At 37.6% G+C, this 15,771-nt stretch overlaps 1 protein-coding gene across 2 annotated transcripts; it reads left to right on the top strand.

The window, feature by feature from the left end:
* Window positions 1-1,244: 1,244 nt before the first annotated feature.
* On the top strand, window positions 1,245-5,559 carry Gm5947 (predicted pseudogene 5947). Of its 2 annotated transcripts, none has more exons than NM_001374216.1 (3): window positions 1,245-1,303; window positions 2,514-2,624; window positions 4,765-5,559. In NM_001374216.1, the coding sequence occupies exons 2-3, from the start codon at window positions 2,596-2,598 to the stop codon at window positions 5,435-5,437; spliced, it is 702 nt and encodes a 233-aa protein (NP_001361145.1). In that variant the 5' UTR covers window positions 1,245-1,303; window positions 2,514-2,595; the 3' UTR covers window positions 5,438-5,559. The 2 variants fall into 2 exon arrangements, with proteins under 2 accessions (NP_001361145.1, NP_001361144.1); NM_001374215.1 differs by having other exon boundaries at window positions 4,753-5,559.
* Window positions 5,560-15,771: the final 10,212 nt, after the last annotated feature.

Raw genomic sequence — 15,771 nt, 5'->3', positions numbered from 1 at the left:
TGATTGTTAATTTCTGGTCTTTTTTGTTCCTGTTGTTTATTTGTAATGATAGTATTGTGTTTTCATATGTACATGACTTTCATTCTTTCCTTCAAATTGTGTTCTCTCTCTCTCCCTCCCTCCCCCCCCTCTCTCTCTCCTTCCAATTTAGATATGCAGGTGTGAACTCTTCCTGTGTTTTTCATGCATGTAATTAGTGAGAATGGTACTTTAAGATTCTGGAGTACTTAATACAGAATAATTATAACCAGCAAGAACACAGAGATAAAAGTTTTTAGAACTACAGTGACCTGTTTGGATGATATACCCGTGTAAGTTTCACAAATGTTATGGGATTAACATGCAACATTTATTCTAAACTCGGTGTCCAATTCAAGTATTATTAGTAGTAGATATTGTAAATAACCTTGCTTATGTGGACAGGCACCTGATATTAGATACATCATTGCTATAGGGAAAATCTACTCCTAATATTCAGATCAGGGAACATTGATATTCGTTCACTCTTAATACTATTTTGTCATATATAACTGCCTCACTCAATCGACATTGTACAATCTTTCATGAGCCATAGATGATAATTAACAAAGAGACCCTCAACTGAACAATGTGGAGAACATGAGAGACTTTGAAGTATTCAGTCCTAAATGACATGCATCCATTATGCCCTTTCCTGTCATTCAGAAAACTCTGACAGTATGCACACAAGTGCACACCAGACAATAGTAGAACTAACACAAAGTACTGAACACAGTGAATCACCACTAACCTAGAAGCTATTTCCAGTTTATGCTTTCTAGAAAAAAGAAAATCATTTTCACCAAAAGTACATCACTGTGTACATCTACTGTACTCCAGTAAAGGGATCATGACAGGGATTAGTGACATCACTTATTTTAAATCTCCTCAGATTTTATTTGGTATAGTTATGGAATTCCTGTTTTTTCCTACTATAATTAAGGGTATTATAAGACTTTTTGTGCTTCGGTGTAATGAGTAAATTGATACACAGTTGGATGAGTATGCAGGTGTGGAAGATACTTCAAATATCAAAGAGGAAATCCATCATCAAGTTATGCTGTATAAGGAATCTATCTAAATTAAAAATGAAAAAAAAAATATTTCCAGAAACATTCTCACATATGAGAAGAGCATTAGCATCACTGGCCCTTTAAGACTATATCTTAAGTCTGAGTCATAATGAGCCATTCACTTTTGGTAGTCTTGGAAACATAAAACTTTTTAATGTGAGTCTCTTACACTGGGCAGTCACTAACATTTGCACTTCAATGAAAAGATAAAGGCAAGTATGTGGGAACTAAAAGGGGGCTGGGGAAGGAGGGGGAACAGAGGATATCCCATGTCTAGCCAGAGTTCCTCCTGTGCTCTAGGCAGACAGATGCAGGAGGAATGCCTGTCACTTTCTAGGCAGCCCTGGGTGGGTATCTAAGCCACTGACCCCACTCAATAGGGGTGGAAAAGGGGCAGTCCCAAAAACCATGGGGCCCCAGGCCAACACCCTGTGCCCTGGAGTTATGGGGAAGAGGGCTGAGGGAGAGTTGTTCTCATACAGGAAATCACAGATGAACATAGATAATCTATGATTTTAGAGCTTTATTGAAGAAAGGCAATGAGAAAGAGAAAATGTAGAAAGACAGAGAGTCAGCCCATGGCCAAGAGAACAGAAGGGGAAAAGGGAGACAAAAAGAAGAAAGGCTAGAGAGAAAGAGAGAGGAAGAGAGTGAGAGGAGAGAAGAGTAAGGGGAGTAAGATATAGAGAGCAAGAGAGAGAGGAAGACCCAAACAGCCCTCTTATAGTGTGCTCTTGCTAGTTAACTGGAGAGGTGTTTATCCTGAAGGTCATAAGCATGGGATATTGCCTCCGTGAATACTAACCATGTTTCTCTTGTGGGGTACATGGGGGGGGTAACTTTGACAGGAGACAGAGTTTCAGGAGACATGAGAGAACTCCTTCCTTTGCATGTAGGTGAATTATCAGCACCAGGTCCCAAGGTTCAGACCTCAGCTCGACTGGAAACCAGACTGTCTGTCCATAGCCATATGCCCCACACAAGTATTTGACATGTTATTTAGTTATTAGTAATAACTGTTCATTTCATAAGACCAAGAAGACAAAAAAGGTACTTGACATAATTTTTAGTAATTTGTTAATATAAATTTCCATATATGTACATCTGAGAATATCAAGTGTGTGGAAGCCATGCTTGTGTAAGAGAGCTCTTCAGCTTGTGTTATTACACCTGTATAATTTCCTGGACATGAGTGGGTGAATTAGGCTCTCTTTGCCTATATATAACAGGGGCATAATGATTGTGCAGATCTGACTGGAGGTTTAGGCATTTCAGGATGTTTAAGCTCTGTGAAGTTTATAAATGAGGCTCCAACTAATCAAAGTAGGACAGAATTGTAAAGGTATGTGTGAGTCAGCAGTTGGTTGGTGAGACAAGGTTCTGAGTTGATATTTCTGCCTAACACAATTTCACTTCCTAAAGGTGATTCACCTCCTTTGGGACTCCATTTCTGTTCAACATTTCCTGTGAATTCAAAGATATTCATGATCACAGCATCTTTCAAATGGATCAACTCATCGTTGATACTCGGAGGTAAAACATTACATAAGTTGGATAGAGGGTTTTAAAATGGGTCTGTATGAAAGAGATACATCTACTCCATGGGATTCTGACATAGGCAGAACCGGGTCCTTCTCGAATAGTTCATCTGTGTGGCATAACAACACTTTCCACCTTTGTCTGGTTGTAAATCGATATTCACTGTTCCTGTAGTTCACTGGCACAGATTTGCCTTGGTAAGTAAGAAGCCTTGAACAGGGTATTACTGAAGATACCATCAATTAAAATCCTATCTCTCACCCCTTGGTATTGAAAACTTTATATGCCCCAGTACAGGGTAATGCCAGGGCCAAGAAGTGGGAGTGGGTGGGTAGGGAAGCATGGCATAAGGAGGGTATAGGGAACTTTCAGGGTAGGATTTAAAATGTATATAAAGAAAATGTCTTTAAAAAAAAGGAGTTGTTGTAGTCATGGTGTCTCTTCATCACAATAAAACCCTAAGACACACTGGAAAGGATCTTTCCATTTGTTAAACAATATCAAGTGATCAGATTTGAAATATAAATACAAGTAACATTGTATGTGCTGAGAAGATTGTAGTTATATACTTAAAAATATGTGTGTGTGTGTGTGTGTGTGTGTGTGTGTGTGTGTGTGTTTCTGGTGGTAGAATATTACATTTTATATAAATAAAGAAAAGGGGGCCATACATTTGGGAGAAAGGTGTTAATATAAATAGGAATGGTTGGAGGGAAGAAGGAAATTATGTAATCATATTTTAACTTCAACTAATAAAATGTTTATAATATATACAAAAGAAAACCTAAAATCCTATCTCTCTGCTATAACTTTTCAAGTGGTACAGAAACTATCTTCTCCAAATAGGGAAGCACATTCCCTACTAAGTATTAAAGAGTGGGTGCCTAGGAGGGAAGATTTCCTAGCAACTAGATCCTGATTTTAGTACCCTCAAAACATCTGCATGTACAGTGACAATGAAATATACCACATATCTGGTAGATACAAAAATTTCCCCCAATGTTTTTTTTTTTTCAAGTACCCCATGGAATCCCTTGGATCACAGTTTTCTATGAACATTAACACTAAGTATTTCCAAAGGTTTAACTTAGTACAGATCTAAATGAATTTGTGCATACATTACAAATGGAGTCTATTTTTTGCTAAAATTTACATAAAAGATAGTCAGTATATTATATGTATAACAATCAAATAAAGTTTATTACCTGAAAATGGGCATTTTAATACATTATATTTAAATTATGTAAATTTCAACAAGTCTTCCTGATTTGTGTGTAGATTTCAGACTTTGGCACTGAAGAGTGATTTTAGGCCCTTTCACAAGAGCAGCAATCACCCTTTCACTGAGGAGTAGCTTTGGCCTAGATATATACATATTTTGAAATTCATTGTCACTGTGCCCTTAATTAAAAATTTGTATAGCTTTTGAAAGATTTTCACATTTCAAAAAAAAAAAAATTCCACAAAGACATTCAACACTGTTAGTTTCTTCTACATAGAGTTGCTTTTGGCATGTAATTTTGATGTGTTCCTGTTTGCAGGTGTGTGGGTTCGTGACAGTGTGTCTATCAAAGACTGTATACATATATAAGACTATACATGTTTCATATGTGGGATTTGTACATACATCATTATGCCATATCAATTAGTTTTCATTTTCTCATTCTTTCAGCACTCTTCAGTTTATTATAATCACATGATAGTACTATAATGTAATTTAGAAATGATATTTGAGCATTCTTGTATTTGTTGCTTTCATGTATTTATTGGATTTGTGAATTGAATTCACAGATGATAAACATCACATCTTATATGACAATACAATTTTATTTTTTATATTATTAATTCCAAGGGTGAAAATTCTTAGTTAATATAAAATTACATTTTAGTGGTTGACAGATACATGAAATTTTGTCACAAAATTACTTGAAGACAGTAATCCTCTGATTGTCATGGACTTCCAGGCTTCTTATACAGTTACTTGTAGTATGGTAAGCACTTATTCATGGAAATGTAATTATGTGAAATCCCAGACTGGGTATGAGATCTTACTGTCCAATGTAATGTGCCTATTGTTTTCCCATATACTTTTGTGTCATTATTTGACTTTATACTTGTTTAATGTCATCTACAGATTTATCAATGAGAAGGACTGCATCTACAAGCTGAGCGGCCTCCTTAGCAGCTTATCAGCTTTCATGCTTGAAGTACTCATTGCAAGCATCTTATCCTGGCGCCTATGGGAATTTGACAGCAATGCTGTGCAGTTTGTGTCCTTTGGCCTGTTTGAAGCTTATTACCCTCAGCAGTTTAACATCTCTGGAACACTAACCAAGATGCTGGTATACACCCCTATTGATTCAACTTGGAACATTTCAACTGAATTTATGTATGCACAGAACCTGATAGTATTGGCCATTTTGATGAAGCCTGTGGTTCTGGTTTTCTGTGTAATAGCCATTAAAATCAGCTGCACGAAGAACCCACTAGTGGAGATGCAGATATATTGCTACAAGATCTCTGCCTTAATTTTGTCTGTTAGCAGCATGTTCGCATTTGTTTCTGTGATCTGGAACCACATGGTAGATTTTTATGGCCACACCACTCTTGACTTTCCATCTGATTTTCCTGTTAAGAAAGAAGCTTTAACAAGCAAACATTTAACTGTGGTGTTACCAGTAGGCCTCCTTATAGCCACCATGTCACTCTTTGGTGTGATCATGTTTCTCTCTGAGATAAGCGATTTGAAACTAAAGCGTCCTGTGAAGGCCAATGATGCTTCCAAAATGGGCCTTCTAGATGCGTGAAGTGATAAGTTTTGGATTTCCAACATTTGTGAGAATGTTCTTTAAGAAGTTTCCTATTCCTACAGGAAACTCATGTAGTTCTCAACTCATTTTAAATAAATTTGTTCTATACCAAGCATCAATTGATTCTCAAGCTTTGTTTATGCTTACTTTTTCTTCTATATCCCTTAGCTTTTTCATTTTCAAGCTCTAAAGGCTAAGATAATTTGCTCAAATTTTACCAACAAGCAGTAGTAAGAGAATGTATATCTGTAATGCATACTGCAAAAATAAACAAAGCAAATCCCTGGTGAAATATTTTCATAAGGTAGTTGATGCTTAAGGAAATCAATGTAATCACATTCCTTTGTGGAGAATCTAAGGTACAGAAAATACTGAGAGCCTTTTATGAACTCTTGTGGGAATCCATTAAAGAAGCAGATTATTAATTATGAACATGTATGCAAGGAATTTAAATGGGTGCAATAACTCCCTACTACACAACTTATGCCTCTAATAAAACCCCAATGGACCAGAATGGAATATATTACTTTAAACCATGGGTGAATAGGGTTCCATAAACTATATGCTTCCTGAAAAAAATATCATTTCAATTCCATTCAAGATTCTCTACAATTTTATGTAAGTATGACCCTATTGGGAAGGAAACTATTTCTTAATAATTGAACATGAAGAAATGGAGCTCCTGCCAAATACAAGCTTCATTCCTATTGATGTACACGCATATTAATGAAAATTAGACTACTTCCAATTGTCAATATCAAAGAGCTGCAAATCCTGTGAACTACAACAGGGATGTTCTAGCAGATGTATTCATATAAGAGTGTCACAAATGTTACATGAATAAACAACATAATTTAAATGGATTGAAGACCCATTCCATGAGACAGAACCCCAAACATATGTTGAAGTGGAAAGGAGGTTGAAATTTGATAGGCATAGAAAAACCCTTACATTATTCTGCTCAAGGATGATTTAAATGAATTGAATTATAAAGACATTCTGAAAAATTCATAGATTAGTGCCTCCCACCCATCATAGAAGATTATTAATTAATGGTTAAAAAAATACCAAGAAGAGACCAATTTAGTGCATCAACTTCTTATCTTTAAGTAGGCTTGGGCATCAGGGAATGTCTCTAGTGTTTAAGGTCCAGAATTCAGCAGAGGAAGCCAACATTTATCTGTGCTCAAAAATCAAGAGTATTCCAGGTGTTCCTGGTGCACCTTGCTGTTTTGAATAAACTTACCAGGGATATGTGGACCGGGAACTATGACTCCTCTTGCAGAGATGACACATGTTGTGTTGTTTTTTAGGAAAAACCCATGCATTGTGCTGCAAGACTCTTTGGGGGAGTGAAAATTGTTAAAGAACTTCAGAGAGAAAATGATGTTTCATGAGTGCATCCATATATAGGTCCTGAACTGTGGAGATAGGCTGTGGATGTGTGCATCTCAGGTTAATATCAAGAAAATAAAGAACACAGTCAAGTGTGGTGGTGGTGTTTGGATAATTCTAGCATATATCCTTCCACCTCAGTATTTTTATCTATCTGCTAACAATGTGTGCTTGCAGAGCAATGTCTTGAAGTCTGATATCCTTGTATCAGTATCAGCAAGGGAAAACTCAGTGGAGAAACCCAGTGAAGGAGCTTTCTTCACTAAAAGAAGGCAAGTGACAATTTGCATGGCTGTACATGGAGAAAATTTAGAGAATTATTAAGAAAATTAGTGCCTTACTTTTCTTCCTAGCTATGAAATGAATTTGTCAAGATGGTACTCATAGGATTGGTTATTGAAATGACAGAGAATGATGTTGCAAGAGCTTTCTTGTCAAGGAGCCTGACTAGATAAAGTAGGAATGGCTCTAGTGTGTGAATTTATGTTAAGTTATTTGCAGTTCATGATCATATCTATGTATCAACTTTTCCTACATAGTGATGCTAGATCATGTGAACATAATAGAGGAATGCTTATTTTCATGGGAGAATTAACCATGAGGAATTTAGCTACATAGGATCTAGGCAATTTGCAGTGGGAATGAATCTAACATTAATGCTTCCCTTTAAATTATATGGAAAATTATGACAAAAAATGAATAAGGTCTAGAATGGCCCGCAGGTGGAGAGGTCAACATCCTAGTCTTCACAGTTCTAGAATGACACTCGTGGGAATGTTCACAAGGCAAAGAGGTTTTGAGAGCTACATATCCAGAAATCAAACTGAGAAGATTGAGATAGTGCCAGCAAGATTGATTTTGAAGGCATTCTCCAGGAAAAAAATGGTATGTGAATTTCCTGACCAGAGCTAATACTGAGCATAAGTGTGGTAGCAGCAAAAACTCAATGTTCTTTGAAAATAGGAAAGAAAAATTAATATATGAATTGTGCAAACAAAGTGAAACAATTTAGGGATTTGTGTGTGTGTGTGTGTGTGTTTGTGTGTGTGTGTGTGTGTATGTGAGAGAGAGAGAGAGAGAGAGAGAGAGAGAGTTGTTTTTTTGTTGATATGTGAGGATGTGTTTCCAATGACCATTCAGTTCAGTGATGATTCCTCAGGGATAGTTGATATTCTCGGTGCATCCAGATATTAATTGGAAATTGGAAATACAACAGGTGTGCTTTCTTTAGGGAACTCACAGTAACAATTTCTTTCTGTAATTCCATGGCCATAGAAAAGGCCTGGCATGATGGGAATGGGGCTGCCATTCAAGGATTTGGAAAGCTTCCTAGTCAAAGCAGTGTTAAATATCTGCAAACACTGCTAGAAAGTAAACAATAGGAAAGATGTGAAAGGTTTTCTTTGTAAGAACAACATGAAAACTGTTGCAGTAGTATAATGATCACAAGTATGACTTGGAGTGCAGTCATGAGGCTATAGGGTGACATAATCTGTTAGCAACTAGGCAAAACCAAGAGAATATATGGCTACAAATGGATAAAGTTTCATTAAAGGCTTGACATAGCTGAGTTAGCTCTTGGAGAGTAGATAAGGCACTGGTGGAATTTTTTGTGGATCCCAGGGAAATTTTGATGAACAATGTGTTTATTCAGAAAAATTCTTGGGAATAGAAAAATGGCACAGTTCTATAACTATTAAACAGTTCAGTAAGTATTAAAAGGAGAACATTAGGATATTGAATGTACAAACATGGGTAATGTGGAGGTCTAGGGGAAACACAAAAATCCCTTAAAGTGCTAGAAGAAAACACAAACAAACAGGTGATAGAATTGAACAAAACCATCCAAAACCTAAAAAGAGAAGTAGAAACAATAAAGAAAACCCAAAGTGAAACAACTCTGGAAATAGAAACCCTATGAAAAAAATCAAGAACCATAGATACGAGCATCAGCAACAGAATACAAGAGATGGAAGAGAGAATGTCAGATGCAGAAGATTCCATAGAGAACATGGACACAACAATAAACGAAAATTCAAAATGCAAAAAGATCCTATCTCAAAACTTCCAGGGAATTCAGGACACAATGAGAAGACCAAAAATGTGGATAATAGGAGTAGATGAAAAGGACGATTTTCAACATAAAGGGCCAGCCAATATCTTCAACAAAATTATAGAAGAAAACTTCCCAAACCTAAAGAATGACATGCCCATGAGTATACAAGAAGCCTACAGAACTCCAAATAGTTTGGACCAGAAAAGAAATTCCTCTCGACACATAAAAATCAAAATAACAAACGCACTAAATAAAGATAGAATATTAAAAGCAATAAAGGAAAAAGGTCAAGTAACATATAAAGGCACACCTATTAGAATTACACCAGACTTCTCACCAGAGACTATGAAAGCCAGAAGATCCTGGACAGATGTTATACAGACCCTAAGAGAACACAAATGCCAAACCAGATTACTATACCCAACAAAACTCTCAATTACCACAGATGGAGAAAACAAAGTATTCCATGACAAAACCAAATTCACAAAATATCTTTCCACGAATCCAGCCCTTCAAAGGATAATAAAAGGAAAACACCAACACAAGGGTAGAAATTATACCCTAGAAAAAGCAAGAAAATAATCCTTCAAAAAACCTAAAAGGAGACAGCTGCAAGAACAGAATCCCAGCTTTAACAACAAAAATACAAGGAAGCAACAATTACTTTTCTTTAATTTTTAACATCAATGGACTCAATTACCCAATAAAAAGACATAGACTAATACACTGGCAAAGTAAAAAGGGAACCAACATTTTGCTGCTTACAGGAAACCCACCTCAGGGAAAAAACACACACACTAAATCAGAGTGAAAGGCTGGAAAATAATTTTTCAAGCAAACAGTGTGAAGAAACAAGCTGGAGTAGCCATTCTATCAAATAAATTTGACTTTTAAACCAAAGTCATCAAAAAAGATATGGAGGGGCACTTCATACTCCTCAAAGTTAAAATCTACAAAGATGAACACTCAATTCTGAATATCTGTGCTCCAAATAAAAGAGAAGCCAGATTCATTAAAGAAAGTTTAGTAAGGCTAAAGGACACATTGCACCTCACACAATAATAGTAGGAGACTTCAACACCCCACCCTTACCAATGGACAGATCCTGGAAAGAGAAACTACAGAGACACATGGAAACTAAGAGAAGTTATGAAACAAATGTATTTAATAGGCATCTGCAGAACATTTTATCATAAAACAAAATGATATACCTTCTTCTCCCCGCCACATGGTACATCCTCCAAAATTGACCATCTAATTGGTCACAAAACAGGCCTCGACAGATACAAAAATATTGATATTATCCCATGTATCCTATCACATCACCACAGACTAAGGCTTATCTTCAATAACAACATAAGTAGTAGAAAGGCAACATTCACTTAGAAACTGAACAACACTCTACTCAATGATTCCTTGGTTAAGGATGAAATAAGGAAATAAATTAAAGACTTTTTAGAGTTTAATGAAAATGAAACCACAAGATTCCAAAACTTATGGGACAGAGTGAAGGCAGTCCTGAAAGGAAAACTCATAGCCCTGAGTGCCTCCAAAAAAAAAAAAAAACTACAAAGAGCATATACTAGCTGTCAGACTGCACACCTAGAAGCTCTAGAACTAAAGGAAGCAAATTCACCCAAAAGGAGGAGAAGGCAGTAAATAATCAAACTCAGGTCTGAAATCAACCAAGTGGAAACAAAAAGAATTATTCAAAGAAAGAAACAAACCAGGAGCTGGTTCTTTGAGAAAATCAACAAGATAGAAAAAAAAACCCTAGCCAGATTAACTAGAGGACACAGTGACAGTATCCTAATTTTAAAAAATCAGAAATAAAAAGTAGTCATAACAACAGAACCTGAGGAAATCCAAAGTATTATCAGATCCTACTACAAATGGCTATACTCAACAAAAGTAGAAAACCTGAGTGAAATGGACAACTTCCTAGACAAATACAAGGTACCAAAGTTTAATCAGATTCAGATTAATAGAAGCAGTCATCAATAGTCTCCCTAAGTCTGATAGGTGACTAATATCTAATCTATGCAAAGAGCTCAAGAAGCTGGACTGCAGAAATTCAAATAACCCTATTATAAATTGGGGTACATAGCTAAACATAGAATTCTCAACCAAGGAATATTGAAGGGCTGAGAAGCACTTGAATAAATGTACAACATCATTAATCATCAGGGAAATGCAAATCAATACAACCCTGAGATTCTACCTCACACCAGTCAGAATGGCTAGGATAAAAAATTCAAATGACAGCACATGCTAACCATGATGTGGAGAAAGAGGAACACTCCTCCATTGCTGGTGGAATTGCAAGGTTGTATAACTACTCTGGAAATCAGTCTGGTGTTTCCTCAGTAAAATGGACATAGTACTACCAGTACATCCAGTAATACATTTCCTGAGTATATACCCTGAAGATGTTCCAACTGGTAATAAGTACACATGCTCCACTATGTTCATATTAGCCCTATTTATAGTAGCAAAGATGGAAGAACCCAGATGACCCACAACAGAGGAATAGATACAGAAAATGTGGTACATATACACAATGGAATACTACTCAGCTATTAAAAACAATGAATTTATAAAATTCTTGGGCAAATGCATTTATCTGGAGGATATCATCCTGAGTGTGTGTACTGGTTAGTTTTGTGTCAACTTGACACAGCTGGCGTTATCACAGAGAAAGGAGCTTCAGTTGAGGAAATGCCTCCATGAGCTCCAACTGTAAGGCATTTTCTCAATTAGTGATCAAGGGGGAAAGGCCCCTTGTGGGTGGTGCCATCCCTGGGCTGGTAGTCTTGGGTTCTATAAGAGAGCAGGCTGAGAAAGCCAGGGGAGGCAAGCCAGTGAAGAACATCCCTCCATGGCATCTGCATCTGCTCCTGATTTCTGACCTGCTTGAGTTCCAGTCCTGACTTCCTTTGGTGATGAACAGCAATGTGGAAGTGTAAGCTGAATGAACCCTTACCTCCCCAACTTGCTTCTTGGTCATGATGATTGTGCAGGAATAGAAACCCTGTCTAAGACAAATTGATACCAGGAGTGGGGTATTCCTGTGACAATCTGACCATGTTTTGGGGAGGACTGTGGAAGGACTTTGGAACTTTGGACTTGATGATCCATCCGTTGTTAAGAGCTCTGTTGGATGTCATGTAGGAGCTTGGAAGATAATGTTGAGAACACTGCAGAAGATGGAGCTCTGGTTTGTGAAATTTCAGAGGGAAAATTAAAGACTCTTTTCAGGGCCATTGCTGTTTTGATTGTGAAGATTCTGTAGTTCTGGTTAGCTGGGGCTGAAGAATCAGCTGTGATTAACAAGATACCAGAACTACCAAAGCAAAAACTTTGCATTACTGGGACTATTGATGCTGGTTAGCTGTAGCTAAGAAATTAGCGGTGATTAAGAAGAGACCAGCATCATTGAGGTGACATCTTCTGGGAAGTGTTTTCTGAAAGCACAAAGGGGCTGTGTTCCAGAGATGGCCAAGGTTGTACTCCTGCTGCAGCGGGACTTGGTAATATGTAAGGGTCACACAGGTGGTACTGGTTTTGAAGGAATGAAGGGGTCACGCATAGCAGCTGAGGCTCGGCACTGTGAGAGGCCATGGAAGGCCATTGGTGAAGGTGCAGCCTCAGTTGCAATTGAAGGCCCAGGACTGAAGGGGTCATGCAGTGTTTTGAGATGACCACCAAGAGCAGCAGCAGCAGTGGGGTACAGGCATCTGGAGCCTAGAGGATGATGCGTGTGCTACAAAGGGAATGGCTGGAGAAGTGACCCAAGCCCTTGGAGGAGCCCAGAAGATCGTGAGTTGGATCCCAGACATTGGACAGTTGGAGATTGACTTTTGCTTTTGATTGTGACTGTGCCCTGATATCTTCCCTCTTGAAGGAAGAAACAGTTTTAGTGGAGCCCACAGTTAAGAGACTTAATTGTAAAAAGACTTTGGATTTTAAAAGAGAAGGATATTTTAAAGAGATTGAAATTTTAAGAATATGTAAAGGCTGTGGGACTTTTAAAGTTATTTAGATCTTGGGGATGAATAAGATTGTAAGGGTTGAGGCTTACTAGTGATGTGTTTGTGTGTCAAGTTGACAAGGGGTCAATTGTACTGGCTAGTTTTGTGTCAACTTGACACAGCTGGCATTATCACAGAGAAAGGAGCTTCAGTTGAGGAAATGCCTCCATGAGCTCCAACTGTAAGGCATTTTCTCAATTAGTGATCAAGGGGGAAAGGCCCCTTGTGGGTGGTGCCATCCCTGGGCTGGTAGTCTTGGGTTCTATAAGAGAGCAGGCTGAGCAAGCCAAGGGAGGCAAGCCGGTAAAGAACATTCCTCCATGGCATCTGCATCAGCTCCTGCTTTCTGACCTACTTGAGTTCCAGTCCTGACTTCCTTTGGTGATGAACAGCAATGTGGAAGTGTAAGCTGAATAAACTCTTTCCTCCCCAACTTGCTTCTTGGTCATGATGATTGTGCAGGAATAGAAACCCTGACTAAGACAGTGTGGTAATCCAATAACAAAAGAAGTCACTTGATATGCACTCACTGATAAGTGGATATTAGCCCAGAAACCTAGAATACCCAAGATACAACTTCCAAAACACAAGAAAATCAAGAAGGAAGACCAATTCGTGGATACTTCATTCCTCCCTAGAATAGGGAATAAAATATCCATGGAAGGAGTTGCAGAGACAAAGTTTAGAGCTAAAACAAAAGGATCAACCATCCAGGAACTGCCCCACCATGGGTTCCATCCCATAATCAGACACCAAACACAGACACTATTACATACACCAGCAAGATTTTGCTTAAAAGACCCTGATAGAGCTGTCTCCTTTGAGGCTTTGCCAGTGCCTGGCAAATATAGAAGTAGATGCTCATAGTCATCTATAGGATGGATGTAGGATGTAGGAACTTGAGAAAGTACCCACGAGCTGAAGGGGTCTGCAACCCTATAGGTGGAACAACAATATGAACTAATCAGTAACACCAGAACTCATGTCTCTAGCTGCATATGTAGCAGAAGAAGCCTTAGTTGGCCATCATTGGGAAGAGAGGACCCTTGGTCTAGCAAACATTATATGCCCCAATACAGGGGAAAGCCAGGGCCAAGAAGTGGGAGTGAGTGGATAGGGGATCAGTGGGGGGAGGGTATAGGGATATTTTGGGTTAGGATTTGGAATAAATGAAGAAAATATCCATGAAAAAAAAAGAAAAAGAAAAAAGATTAGTAAAAAAAAAAAAAAATACCCCAAAACGAAAGAAAAAAATTGAATCAAATCTTTGAAGTCAACCCCATTCCAATGTGTGTTTCTTGTATGCATTTGAAAGGTGGATGAATTTCATATCCATACTGGAATCTGTGTCTATTTATTGAGGAATAGAGAGATATTAATTGCCATTGATTGTTAATTTCTTGTCTTTTTTGTTCCTGTTGTATATATTTGTAATAATAGTATTATGTCTTCATATGTGCATGACTTTCATTCTTTCCTTCAAATTGTCTTCTCTCTCTCTCTCTCTCTCTCTCTCTCTCTCTCTCTCTCTCTCTCTCTCTCTCTCTTTCTATCTGTCTATCTCTATCTCTCCTCTCTCCTCTCTCTCTCCTTCCAATTTAGATATGCAGGTGTGAACTCTTCCTGTGTTTTTCATGCATGTAGTTAGTGAGAATGGTACTTTAAGATTCTGGAGTAGTTAATACAGGATAAATACAACCAGCAAGAACACAGAGATGCAAGTTCTTAGAACTATATTGATCTGTTTGGATGATACACCTGTGTAAGTTTCACAAATGTTATGGGATTAACATGCAACATTTATACTAACCTCAGTGTACAATTGAAGTAGTAATATTAGTAGACTTTGTAAATAACATTGCTTATGTGGACAGGCACCTGATATTAGATACTTCATTGCTATAGGGAAAATCTACTCCTAATATTCAGATCAAGGAACATTGATATTAGTTCACACTTAATACTATTTTGTCATACATAACTGCCTCACTCAATCGACATTGTACAAGCTTTTATGAGCCATAGATGATAATTAACAAAGAGACCCTCAACTGAACAATGTGGAGAATATGAGAGACTTTAAAGTATTCAGTCCTAAATGACATGTGTCCAATATACCCTTTCCTGTCATTCAGAAAACTTTGGGAGAATGCACACAAGTGCACACCAGACAATAGTAGAACTAACACAAAGTACTGAACAGTGAATCACCACTAACCTAGAAGCTATTTCCAGTTTATGCTTTCTAGAAAAAAGAAAATCATTTTCACCAAAAGTACATCACTGTGTACATCTACTGCACTCCAGGATAGGGATCATGACAGGGATTAGTGACATCACTTATTTTAAATCTCCTCAGATTTTTATTTGTTATAGTTACGGATTTCCTGTATTTTCCTACTATAATTAAGGGTATTATAAGACCTTTTATGCTTTGTTGTAATGAGTAAATTGATATACAGTTGGGATGAGTATGCAGGTGTGGAAGATACTTCAAATATCAAAGGGGAAATCCATCATCAAGTTATGCTATATAAGGAATCTTTCTAAATTAAAAATGAAAAAAAATTTTCCAGAAACATTCTCACATATGAGAACAATATTAACATCACTGGCCCTTTAAGACTATATCTTAAGTCTGAGTCATAATGAGCCATTCACTTTTGGTAGTCTTGGAAACATAAAACTTTTTAATGTGAGTCTCTAACACTGGGCAGTCACTAACAGTTGCACTTCAATGAAAAGATAAAGGCAAGTTTGTGGGAACTAAAAGGGGGCTGGGGAGAAGGAGGAACAGAGGATATCCCATGTCTAGCCATAGTTCCTCCTGTGCTCTGGGCAGGCAGAAG

This window comes from Mus musculus, chromosome X, assembly GCF_000001635.26.
Source record: "Mus musculus strain C57BL/6J chromosome X, GRCm38.p6 C57BL/6J".
NCBI classification, from domain to species: domain Eukaryota; kingdom Metazoa; phylum Chordata; class Mammalia; order Rodentia; family Muridae; genus Mus; species Mus musculus.
Note: the sequence above shows the minus strand (reverse complement) of the source record. Positions and strands in the feature narration are given on the sequence as shown.